Source organism: Mus musculus, chromosome 11 (genome assembly GCF_000001635.26).
Source record: "Mus musculus strain C57BL/6J chromosome 11, GRCm38.p6 C57BL/6J".
Taxonomy (NCBI): Eukaryota; Metazoa; Chordata; class Mammalia; order Rodentia; family Muridae; genus Mus; species Mus musculus.
Genome location: NC_000077.6, coordinates 5,199,915 through 5,212,811, shown reverse-complemented (window position 1 = coordinate 5,212,811; position 12,897 = coordinate 5,199,915). Strand labels below are relative to the sequence as shown.

The 12,897-nt window shown below is 49.4% G+C and overlaps 1 protein-coding gene across 3 annotated transcripts in view; it reads left to right on the top strand.

The window, feature by feature from the left end:
* Kremen1 (kringle containing transmembrane protein 1) overlaps nucleotides 1–12,897 on the top strand; it is a 70,163-nt gene that overhangs the window by 48,902 nt on the left and 8,364 nt on the right. For 2 of the 3 annotated variants that reach the window (XM_006514912.4, NM_032396.3), the window contains exons 5-6: nucleotides 2,720–2,873; nucleotides 10,783–11,115. In XM_006514912.4, coding sequence (XP_006514975.1) covers nucleotides 2,720–2,873; nucleotides 10,783–11,115 — 487 coding nt within the window. Of the gene's footprint in view, nucleotides 1–2,719; nucleotides 2,874–3,775; nucleotides 4,340–10,782; nucleotides 11,116–12,897 lie in introns of those variants that run through there. The other variant, XM_006514913.4, reaches the window with a different exon arrangement.

Genomic DNA, 12,897 nt, shown 5'->3' with positions numbered 1-12,897 from the left:
TGGTTTCATTATATGGCTAGGAAGTTGGGGAGAAAAAGACTATGTAACCCACAGAATTCAGAATATTTATTTCTGGCCTTTATGGAAAAGGTTTTCTGAAATCTGCTGTGTATCAGTAGAATCATCTAAAAACAGACCTACACATGTACACAACAGATGTACATGGTTGATTTTATGAAAGTCTCAAGTCATCAGTGAATGGTTGTCATCAAGTACTCCTGAGGAGGAGAGAGTCTAACTCTCTGTGAAGAAAAGTGAGTCTTGTTTTGCATCATAGGTTAGGCAAAGATTGACTTTAAACTAAACTACAGAAAAAAGTTACTATAAGAATGTTATAAAAATAGACATTCAGAGCAATAGACTTCACAACTTAAAAATGAACCAATAAATTGGCAGTCAGTCGAGTTTTAGCAAAATTGCCCAGATCATTAGAATAGGAAAGAATTGTCTTCAGCGAATGTTAATGAGGCAGTGGGCTAGGCTAATCCCATGCAGAGCAATGTCTGGACGATGCTTGCTTCCTTTTTTCAGAGCTGTGACAAAATAAGCTTAAGTATAGAGGTTTGTTTTAGCTTTGAGGGGTGGCATTAGGAGCGTGAGGCAGCTGTCACAGTGCAGGACAGTCAGGAGACAACCAGGAGGGCTGGTGTTCCACCCACTCTCTTCTGTTGTTAAATCTAGGCCTCAGCCCAAGGGGTGCTGCTGCCTACAACCAGGGTCAATTTGACCCAAACTGTGCAGAAAACTAAAGCTCACAAGTGTAAAATGTCAGGCGATGCAGTTTTAGACTAGGTAAAAGAAACAATTCACCACCAGAGAAGACGCCCCGCCAGTGCAAACGAGCAAGTGAAACTATCTAAACCATCAGTCATTAAACTAACGCGATTAAAACCCCCGTGAGGCCCACCAGCATCAGTGTGGCTGGAGTCAGATGCACTGACAGGGGCTGACAGTAGTGCTGATGAGGGCTCAGGGCTGTGGAGGCTCTTGCTCTTACACATTGTGGGGGATGAGGCATGGCTCAGCCCTCCTGGGAAAGGTTGGGGGTTCTTTTAAAGAAGTTAAGCCCAAAATCTTGCTCCTAATTTTTACTTCAGACAAATGAAAACTTTCAAGACTCTGTATCAGATGATTTTGGAAGTTCTAGTCTTCATAGTGAAAGCCTGAAAATAGATGAACGAATGGTGTCTATCCAGAGCATGCAGTAAGCTAAAGGAGTGAGCTGTTAGCATGTGCTCCAGTGTGTGTGAACTTACAGGCATGCTGAGGGTGGTTTTGTCTTTTAAGCTGCTTTATATACTCAGAATGACAAAATGGTACTAGTAGAACAACTTGGGTAGCAGTTGCTAGGCACTGTGGGAAGGGCTACAAAGCAAGAGCGCAAAGGCTCCGGTGAGGTGCCGCTTGTTCTGTATCTGGGGACTGGCTCCTGCAGACTGTGTGCTCAGTCAGTGTATTAGCATTAAAAGTGAAATGAATGTAAGTGACGTTTAATGGGTTCACTGTGACATTTAACATTAAAGCATGTCTAGAGGCCTGAGAGATGGCTCAGCAGCTCAGGGCACGCACTGCTCCTGGGGAGGACCAGAGTCTGGTACCCTGCACGTATGCTCAGCAGCTCAGGGCACGCACTGCTCCTGGGGAGGGCCAGAGTCTGGTACCCTGCACGTATGCTCAGCAGCTCAGGGCACGCACTGCTCCTGGGGAGGGCCAGAGTCTGGTACCCTGCACGTATGCTCAGCAGCTCAGTAACTCAGGTGTTAGGGCATCTTGACACTGTCTTCTGGCCTCTGTGGGCACCAGTACTCATGTGTCCACAGACATATAGATACAGACAGACAGATATGCACGCATGCACAAACACACACATGCACACGCACGACAGATGGACTGATGGATGGACATCGACACATACACACATTAAAAAAAAAGTCTTGGGGACTGGAGAGGTAACTAAAGCTCCAGAGAGGCTAGGTTTGATTCCCAGCATCCACATAACAGACAGTTCAGAACTATCTATAATCCATTCTCAGGGTATCCAGTGTCTTCTTCTGGGCTCTACAGGTACTGTGTACATGCAATGCAGACATACATGCAGGCAGACTAACCATGCACGTAAAAATAAAGGTTGACTTTAAAAAATAAATAAGGGGACTGGAGAGATAGCTCAGTGGTTAGGAACACTCACTGCTCTTCCAGAGAACCCAGGTTTGTTACCCAGCACCCACAAGGTGGCTCACAGTAATTTGTAACTCCATTTTCAGAAAATCAGAAATCCTCTTCTGGCCTCTAAGGGCACCAGGAATATACACACATGCCGGCAAAACACTTATTTATATAAAAAGTAGTTAATTAATTAAAAATTAATTAAAATGTTACCTGGCACATAGTAAATAGTCAATAAAAATGTTTAGCTGTTTTTAACCAATGTTTCATGTTAAAGACTTAAATACTATGGAAATGGGGACAGCAGAAATGAGTTCTCAGAGGCAGGGAGCACCTGAGTGAAGCTAAGGAGAGGTCACAGTGAAAGGGCGGATGGGGAATTGCTCCGGGTCTGATGGTTAAGGATGGTGCTGGCCTCCTTTGGGCCTGACACCTCCATAACCTTCCCAACATCATGTGGTAACATGACTCCCCAAGTTCATAGCCATCTCAGTGCAGAACACATCTGTCCGGACGGCTTAGAAGTCCTCACGCTTCTTTTCTGTTGTGGCAGTTTGCTGGGATGGAGTCAGGCTATGCCTGCTTCTGTGGGAACAATCCTGACTACTGGAAGCACGGGGAGGCGGCCAGCACCGAGTGCAATAGTGTCTGCTTCGGGGACCACACGCAGCCCTGCGGTGGGGACGGCAGGATTATCCTCTTTGACAGTGAGTATGTTTGGTGCCAAAGGTACGGCCAGGGACAGCAATCCACCCACCCATTTAATTATCCATTCATCAGGATTCACAAGGATATGCCATGTGATGCCAGCCATGGCTCTCAGCCCCTGGGACTGAAGTACAGAACAGGCCGACTCAGACCTGCCCTCTAGAAGGGACAACAGTGTTTAGTAGTCTGTACTTACGTGTAGGGCTGAGTGTCTTGGCTACTGCAGGTGTCTCTGCTGGACACACTATACCGTGCCAGCAGAGCAGTGATCCAGGGGGACAAGAGGCAGTGTAAAGTGTAAGATGTGGCTACCCTGAAACTCTTTGTAAAGTACATGTGATATCATCCATAAAGATGGGTTCCATAGATAGACTACAGGTAACACCTTCTACAAAGACAGGCTCTATAGATTGACAAGCTCCTGATAAAAAGTAAGGATCTGCCATGTCCTCGGCCACACAGCGCATAGGGCATGGCTGCTGACCACACCCATTCCCATCCTCTGGGCAGACACCAGGGTATGCATCCCTCCCTTTGAGTGGACAGCCTTTGTGACTTTAACACTGTTCCCTCTGTGTTCCCACAGGCTGTCTCAGGGCCACTTTGACAAGTAGAAAGATAAGGCTTTCCGCTTAGAGCACGCACTGGTGTTGGTGTAGTGTCTGCTGTCTTGTGTTCTCGCTCTGATACAGCCCCATTTGTGAGTTTGTAGGCAGTGGGGCTTTGTGGCTCACCAAGGTGCATCTGAGACAGTAACATTGCAAACACTTCAAGTCATTGAGTTTGCCGTAAGCCACCACATGTGTGAGGTGCCAGCAAGAGGCAGAGGTGGTGACTGGTGTGGATTCTGAGCCTTACCTCTCCCTATCTGTGCTCTCTTGTCCCTTGCCATAATACACAGTAGTGGTGAGACCTCATGAGAGTTATGACACTCTACAAAGGGAAGTCTCAGGCAGAAGGCAGAAGAGAGACCTCGAGCTTACAGAGGATGTTAGCACATCTGAGGATCTCTGATGGCCGAGGGACCAGACATGCACTCCTGACATCAGCTAGGTGGGGAGCTCCATTGGAGCAATACCGTCGCAAGATTTGTTTCCTAGAGCTGCCGTAATGCAGTATCACAAATTACAATGCTTAAATGAGTGGGAACTTACCCTCTCACCAGGAATAGAAGCCCCAAACCAAGATATCAGCAGGCTGTGCTCCCTCCCAAGACTCCAGGAACTGTGACTAAAACAGCCCAGCCCACTGTGGGTGGTGCCATCCCTGGACTGGTAGTCCTGGGTTCTATAAGAAAGCAGGCTGAGCAAGCCAGGGGAAGCAAGCCAGTAAGCACCACCCATCCATGGCCTCTGCATCAATTCCTGCCTGCAGGTTCCTGCTCTGTTTAAGTTCCTGTCTGAACTTCCTTCAAAAATGAACGGCAATATGGAACTGTAAACCAAATAAATCCTTTTCTCCCCAATTTGATTTTTGGTCTTGGTGTTTGGTCACAGCAAAGGAAACCCTAACTAATACAACTAATACAGAAGTACCCATAGTTTTTTTGTTTGTTTGTTTGTTTGGTTGGTTGGTTGGTTTTTGGGTTTTGGTTTTTCAAGACAGGGTTTCTCTGTGTAGCCCTGGCTGTCCTGGAACTCACTCTGTAAACCAGGCTGGCCTCGAACTCAGAAATCCGCCTGCCTCTGCCTCCCAAGTACTGGGATTAAAGGCGTGTGCCACCACTGCCCAGCTATAGTTTTGTTTTAAGTCCATGACTTTATTGTTTGATTTATATTTTGTGTGTGCGTGCTTTGGTTGCATGCTTGTCTGTGCACCACATGCATACCTGCTGGTGTCCACAGAGGCCAGGTCCCCTGGGGCTTGAGTTACAGATAGTCATGAGAAGTTATGCAAGGGTTAGGAATTGAACTCAAGTCCTCTAGAACAGCCAGTGCTCTTAAAGTCTCTTCTGAAGTGCAGGCAAACTTTGAGCTGCAACCCCTGTAACACCAAAGGGAGTTACACACTCCCTTTGTTCCGTGGCAGAAGTCAACATTCTCATCTCCAAAGCAGGATCAGGAGAGCAGTAAGGAAAGACTGGACAAAGCCAGTTCAAAGCCAGGCAGGTGCCTGTTGAAGCCATTCAGAAACCATTCATGGTGCTGACTGACAGGCTTGGGCAGCCCTGCCCACATGACCCTGCTGCTTGTAACACACACATCATTTCTCTTGGTCTGACTTCATTCTTTGCCTGCAGCTTTTCTCAACAGACAGCCATGTTCCTGACATGTCCCAAGGTCTCCACTGACACTTAAACTTCACTCTCGTGGCTTCACACATTGGCTTCCCTCAGGGAACCGGGACTCTGCTTGCTGATGGCCTCCTGAGCCTTCCTTTCAAAAGTTGGTGTAGGACTGAGGAGGTGGCTTAGTGGGGAGAGGGACAACTGCTTGTCATCACAGCACTAGGGAGGCAGCGATGGGTGAATCCCTGGGATTCACTGACTAGCCAGTCTAGCCTACTGACAGGCAAGCCCCTGTCTCAAGAAACAAGGTTGACAAGTCCTGAAGAACAATACCTGAGGTGTCCTCTGACCCCCTTACACAACACGCATGAATGTCAGTCAAGCCACCATGACTCCTTGCATTTGGTAAGCCAGCAGAGCCATCTGTACCCTATACAACGACGAGCTCTGCTTGACCGACCGCCTGTGGTGTCTGTCTCCAGCCTGTTTGGACCACTGCTCCCGCTGCCTCTGAGAGCCTGTACACAGAAGCTCAGAAACACTTCTCTAGGCAGCCCTTGTCCAGCAGGGTGCCTTGGCTGCACCTCCTCCATTTAGTCTCCTAAATGAATGTTTAGCCTGACATCCTGGAGCCTTCTGTGGGTTACAGTTTGCCACTTCCTTCCTGAAGTACCATCAAAGAACGTTTTTGTCCCAGTCCAAAGTGGTCCTTCTCTGTGACATCTTCTTCCAGTTTGCTTTGCTGTGACTTTAAACTCAGTTCTGGCCAATTGTTCGCTTTTCGTTTTCTGTTCTTTGTTTTTCTCTGAAGCCTCATGCTTGACCTAAGACACCAGTTGTAACCGTATCACAAGCACAGTGCTATTCTGTCTTAAAATTTCTTCTGCCAATCGTTTCTCATTACTTTTTAATTTAGCCCCACTCAGATTTTCAGAACACAGCAGGACATAGACAGATGTTTTCCCAGAATGCACTAAGGGCCATATTCAGTTCACTAGAGCCCTTGTTCTGACCGGAAGCTTCCCAAATACTGTTCTTGTTTGTGCTAAGGTTCTGGCTTCCATATTTCCACTAGAACTATGCAGAATCAACATCACTCTGAGGCTTCTCCAGCCTCCAGCCTCCTCTGGTAAACCAGTTCCTGAGCCTTACTGTGGCATGGCTAAATCAGCCACAGCAGTGACCCCCCACACAGCAGTGACTCCCACTTCCCTAGTACAGATTTTCTGTGTTACTTTTGCATCATTTTAACCAAATCGCCAGCAGAAACCGCTTCCAGGGGGAACTGTTTATGGTTCTGGTTCATGGTTTTAGGAGGCTGTCTGTCATGACAAGGAAGGATGGCAGAACAATTCAGTTCATGGTGGCAGAGAGACTGTTCACATGGTGATAGATCAGGAGGCATAGAAGGGACTGTAGCCAGGGATTCGTGCAATATATAACCTTCAACTGCCCACCCCTAGTGAGCTAGCTAGGCCTCTCCCCTCAGTGTTCCACAGCCTTCCCAAATTGCACTATCAGCTAGGGACAAGGGAGGAGAGCGTAGCCTCTCTAGGGAACATGGCAGACTCAGACTCTCACCAACTATCTCTGACATCACTGGCTTATAGCTGTTTTACACCCTCCCTCCATTTTTCTAAACATTACCATCTTACCCCTTTGTGGATCCGTATTTCTGTCGGTCTCATTATGAAGGCACAGCGCACTGGCCTTAAAACCCTCTCTAATCCATTATGACATCATCCTAACTTGATTACGTGTATAAAGACCCCTAGTAGTAGGATCAAATCCATCCTTTTGGGGGACACAGATCAATTATCATAGAGCATAACTGTCCAGCTCAGCCAGGTTTATTTTAACCGAGCCTTTGCAGGTTCTGAACTGGACATTGTCTACGCAGTGTGTTTATCTTAGAAAGAAGAGAAAAGAAAAGAAACCCTGAAGATCAAGTCGGTCACCCCACTAAGCACCAGAGCCACGACTCAACCCAAGTTTCCTGGCTTTAAATCATTTTGGCAACTGAGTGCCCTTTTATTAACAATGATAACGGATCCAGCTTTATTCTTTAGTCTGTGGTCAGTGATGCGCAGGGTGGCTGGTTATTATTCCTACATTGTCTACAGAGCTACGCTTTCTGCCCGTGTGCATTCCCGGGCCGAGCAAGTTGGCATTCCATCTTCAGAGCCCCTGGCCGTGGCCAGCTCCGTAACTCACCTCACTGCTCCTCAGAGATAAGTAGATTTAACACCATGGAAACAACAAGCTCCCTCTCTCAGATGCTTTCGGTAACTCCGGCACACTCGTCCTATCCTACACACAAGGTGGAACACTTCAAGAGATTAGCTACCGACAGCTCATGACTTGAAAGAATAGAGAGATCCCTGAGTGACTGGAGGGGTGGGTAGCTAGTGAGAGTACTTTTTTCTTTTTTTGTTTGTCAAGACAGGTTTTCTCTGTGTAGCCCTGGCTGGCCTGGAACTCACTCTGTAGACCAGGCTGGCCTGAACTCAGAGACCTGCCTGCCTCGGTCCCCTGAGTGCTGAAATCAAAGGCATGTGCCACCATGTCGGGCTTTCTTCTGGTTTACTTTTGGCTTGAGTTCCTGAGATTTGTAGATCTGTGGTGCCCTTTTACATTGGCTTTGGAATGTTCTCATCAAATAACTCTTCTACCCGTCTCCTTTCTCACTCCTTTGTGAGGCTCCAGCCACGTGCACATGTGTTATGTACTCGATGCCGTCTGTGGCTGTCAGGTGCTCTTTTTGTTTGGTTGGGTCTGTCCTCCCTGTTTCATTTTGGCTAACATGTTTTATTGACATGTCTTCAAGTTTATTGATTCTTCCACCACTGCACTTAGTCGGCAGATAAATCATATACTTCATCCCTGAGAGTGTCTAGTGTTTTTATTTTACATTTTATTATGTCTTTATTTTTACGTGTGTGTGTGTGTGTGTGTGTGTGTGTGTGTGTGTGTGTGTGTGTGTAACCCTCCCCCACCCCCACACAAATGCACATGAGTACAATGCCAGTGAAAGCCAGACCCAGTGGAGTGTCTGCCGTGAGTGCTGGGAACTGGGTCCCCTGCATGAGCCATGTGCGTCCTCACTGCTGAGCCCTCTCTCCAGTGCCAACGTTTGGCTCCTCTGAGTTTTTAGACAAGGCTGACCTCAAACTTTGTGTAGCCAAGGCTGGCCTTAAATGTCTAATTCTCCTGCCTCTAACCTTCTGTTAGTTTTACAGACATGAAGCACCAAGCCTGCCTAGCTCACTGACTTTCGTGATTTCCACATCTCTTCTGAGATTCACAGGCTGCTCCCGTGTCTGGTCGTCTCACTATAAACTGTACTGGATTCATCCTGCAGCCTCCACAGCTGATAGTCGCAACCTCTCGGTCGCTCTCAAGTCTTGCTTTGTGGGTTGCTTTGTTCCTTGGCAGTGCTTCTTTCCCCACTTTTTCTTGCTTTTACGTGTGCGCTGTGGTATTCTGTTTAATGCCACACACTGGGGAGAATGGTGGACACTAACATAAACAGCATTTACACTTTGGAGGCCTGCAGAGTGTGAGCACTGGGCTGGGGTCCGTCCGTCTGTTTGTAGCCAACCTCAGTTTGCTGAGTGAGCACTGGGCTGGGGTCCGTCTGTCTGTCTGTAGCTGACCTCAGTTCGGGCTATTTTTCTGTTATTCCCTTTGGTGCCCTCAGGCTCCCTGATCCTGAAGCTGTGCTTAGAGTAGAGCAGGGGGCACTGTGGGTTTCTTAGTGTCCTGTTCCATGCTGAGCTTCGAACAGGTCCCTGTATGTCCTGCCCTTGTGGGAGACAGACACTGTCTGCTATTTGGTGCTGTTTGAGGGGAGGCATGGGGGTCACTGGTTCCCCTATCTATCTACAGCGTAGGACTTGCCACCAGCCACGGGAACGAGGTGTTGTCAGTGGTTCTCGCTCTTCCCCTGGCAGCCATGCACTTTGGCCTTTGATGGGACTTGGGAAAGAGACTCCTGTTCTCTCGCAAGGAGGCCTGACGGCCACCAAGGGCCACCAAGTCTTCCGCTCTCGCTCTTCTCCCAGAAGGAGCTGGCCTTCACCAGTGCCTAAGGAAGTGTTCTCCTACTCTCTCAGACACAAACGTGTCACACCTGCCTCTCTCCAGTGGCCCTGGGAGAAATGGGTTAACAGCCCCCCGCCCCCTGCCCAGCAACTAGAGGCTTTGGTCCTTTGAGAGGGGAACTCTGGCTGGCTGCTGGACACTGGTCACTCTTGCCAGCACGAGGAGGCCTTTGCAGAAGAGCTCAAAAGTGAATGTGAACCCCACTGTATGTCAGGCTCCGTGTGTGCTCAGCTGAGAAGCCAGGCTCACGGCTACCACTTTATGTCAGGCTCCATGTGTTCTCAGCTGACGGCCACACTGTATGTCAGACCCTGTGCTCAGCTGAGAAGCCAGGCTCACTGCTCCCCAGGATCTCGTTCCCATGCAGCTGTCTCAGCCTCTGTGGTGGTCACCTCTTCCCTCTGGACTCTGGCACAGTTGAGCCCATTTCTGTGACCCCACTGTCATTGATAATGTCCCTTGGTTGTCTTGAGACCTCAGCTTCTGATTTTGAGCTTCCTCATCACTAGGAAGAAAAAGCCACTTCCCAGGGGCTCACAAGGTAGGCGAAGAGCCTGCCACCGAGCACTTGCCAGCCTTTGGTTTTTCGAGACCCAGTCTTGAACTGACATCCTGCGACTTCAGCCTCCGTGGAGTTGGGACTACAGACCTGCACCACCAGGGCCAGCAAAGCAGCAGACTTTGATTGCTTTTCTGTGTGCTAGAGAAGAATTTTCCTAAAGCCTGCTGGAGCTGTGGCTCAGTGGAAGAGTGCTTGCCTGGCACGCGTGTGGCCGAGTTCCATCTGAATACTGAAAAATAACAGCTTTCTTTTCAATCTTGTTCCTACACTCCCTCCTGAAGTCTTTCATTTCCAACCGCTCTAAAAGCCTGCCAGTCCAAACCACTAGTCCTGAGAAATCATGGCCGAGACACCGTGTGGGTGACCCAGAGCACCATGAGGCTGCTCTTACCCTGCCTTCCCCTTGGGCGCTTTTGGAAATCCAGCCTGTGGTCACACATGCTAGGAGAGCATCCCTATAGAGCAGGTCTTCCAGGCCAGAGCTCCTTGTGGACTTCTCGTGCGAACACTGCACCCCTAAGGAACGGGACACCCTGAGGAGACTCGGGGCCTTTCCTTTATGACGTCACCTCTTCAAAAGCCTTTCCTCGGCTGAGAGGTCCCAGCATTTCATGCACTTCATCTCAGATGTCTTCTCAGTGTCATGGGATACAGCAGCAGGTGGTGGCCCTAAACTGGAAAACAAGGGGGAGGCCTGGGAATGAGGTGCAGCCCCTAGGATCCCATGGCCCTGCGCCTCCTTAATGCAGACTGTCTGACTCCAGCCAGACCCCAGCCTGGGCTGCACTTCTCCTCCTGCGCTAGGCTGAGGTCTCCTGGGGAAACCAAATAGTCTGCAGTCATTTGTTCAGGGTTTAAGTGATTCATTCTGTGATTTGATCCTAAAACCCAGGATGGCCTGGTTTGTAGCTGGAAACAATGTCCTGGTAAGATCACATTTCCTAAGAGCTTGTTTGTGTCCAGATTAGAGATGAGCCCCAGGCTGAGACTCAGGCCCACTGTCTCTCTTCTGCAGCTCTCGTGGGCGCCTGCGGTGGGAACTACTCAGCCATGGCAGCCGTGGTGTACTCCCCTGACTTCCCTGACACCTACGCCACTGGCAGAGTCTGCTACTGGACCATCCGGGTTCCAGGAGCCTCTCGCATCCATTTCAACTTCACCCTGTTTGATATCAGGGACTCTGCAGACATGGTGGAGCTGCTGGACGGCTACACCCACCGCGTCCTGGTCCGGCTCAGTGGGAGGAGCCGCCCGCCTCTGTCTTTCAATGTCTCTCTGGATTTTGTCATTTTGTATTTCTTCTCTGATCGCATCAATCAGGCCCAGGGATTTGCTGTGTTGTACCAAGGTAAGATGTCCTTGTCTCTGGGGGCATAGGTGCCCTGCCTTCTCTTCCTTGCCAGCGCTTTCAAGCCTAAATTGGATCTTGGGGGGCACACTTGGTCCTCCTGACTCAGCTACAGATCATTTCAACATTAATTCATCCCCCACATATCATCACACAACACCCTACCTTCTAGTGCATGACACCCCACCTTCCAGTGCATGACACCCCACCTTCCAGTGTACAATTGGTTTATACTTCAGTTTCACTATTTTAATAATTTTATTTATTTAATTTAGATTCTATTTATGACTATGTGAGTGTATACCTTACACCACGTGTGTGGGGGTGCTTCAGGAGCTAGAAGAGGGCATCAAATTACCGACACGCAGTTGTGAACAGTCTGTCATGGCGTGGATGCTGGGAACCAAACTCAGGTCCTCTGACAGAGCAGGCCACAGGGCCATCTCCTCAGGCTCGTGTTAGTAGTTTTAGTGGCAGTTGTGTAGACAACTACATGGATAGATAAAGAAGGAGGTGAGGGACGGAACTGGAAGGCTCCCACGTGGTCATTCATCCATCCTACTGCTCCTAGACAGCCCAACCAGTCCTGCAGACTAATCTACCGTCGTTCCTCAGAAACACGCACTCTGCCCCTCTAACAGGAGCCTTTGCTAGCCTCTGAGCACAGGTATCGGACCGCAAAACTTTAAAAAGTGTGGGTGGTGGGCCGCAGGAAGTGAGACAGACTAGAGCAGGTGGAATGAGGTTTGCCATGACAAGGGGGTCCTGCAAGCACAAAGCCGGGAAAACAAAGCGGCTTCCCAGTATCTGAAGTCTCAACCCCAGGCTCAGCAGCCTCTCCTTCTGCCCCAGCAGAGCGCAGCCGAGGTAACTGTGTTAAATCACCAGGAGTAATGCCACACACCCGTAAGACTAGCTCGAGGAGAGCAGAAGCTGGAAGGTTAACAATTCAGGGCCATCCTCAGCTACATAGCTGGAGGCCAGCCTGGGCTATAAGAGACCTGTCTCAAAAAGAAGGAAGTTCAAAAAGTTCAGTGGCTGGGTGCTTGCTGAGTTCAGTGGCTGGGTGCTTGCTGAGTTCAGTGGCTGGGTGCTTGCTGAGTTCAGTGGCTGGGTGCTTGCTGAGTTCAGTAGCTGGGTGCTTGCTGAGTTCAGTGACTGGGTGCTTGCTGAGTTCAGTAGCTGGGTGCTTGCTGAGTTCAGTGACTGGGTGCTTGCTGAGTTCAGTAGCTGGGTGCTTGCTGAGTTCAGTGACTGGGTGCTTGCTGAGTTCAGTAGCTGGGTGCTTGCTGAGTTCAGTGGCTGGGTGCTTGCTGAGTTCAGTGGCTGGGTGCTTGCTGAGTTCAGTGACTGGGTGCTTGCTGAGTTCAGTAGCTGGGTGCTTGCTGAGTTCAGTGACTGGGTGCTTGCTGAGTTCAGTGACTGGGTGCTTGCTGAGTTCAGTGGCTAGGTGCTTGCTGAGTTCAGTAGCTGGGTGCTTGCTGAGTTCAGTAGCTGGGTGCTTGCTAAGTTCAGTGGCTGGGTGCTTGCTGAGCAGGCGTAAGGAGTAGAGTGTGGAGCCCTGGAATGCAGATAAATTCTGAGTGGGCGTGATGGCCCACATCCACTTCCAGCCTTGGAAGGTGGAGATGGGATTCCTAGAACTTGCCAAACTGAGGAGTTAGACTGCCTCACTGAGTCACATGGAGGGGTGTTCACAGATGAGTCCTGGGCTGGAGAGATGGCTCAGTGGTTAAGAGCACCAACTGCTCTTCCAAAGGTCCTGAGTTCAAATCCCAGCAA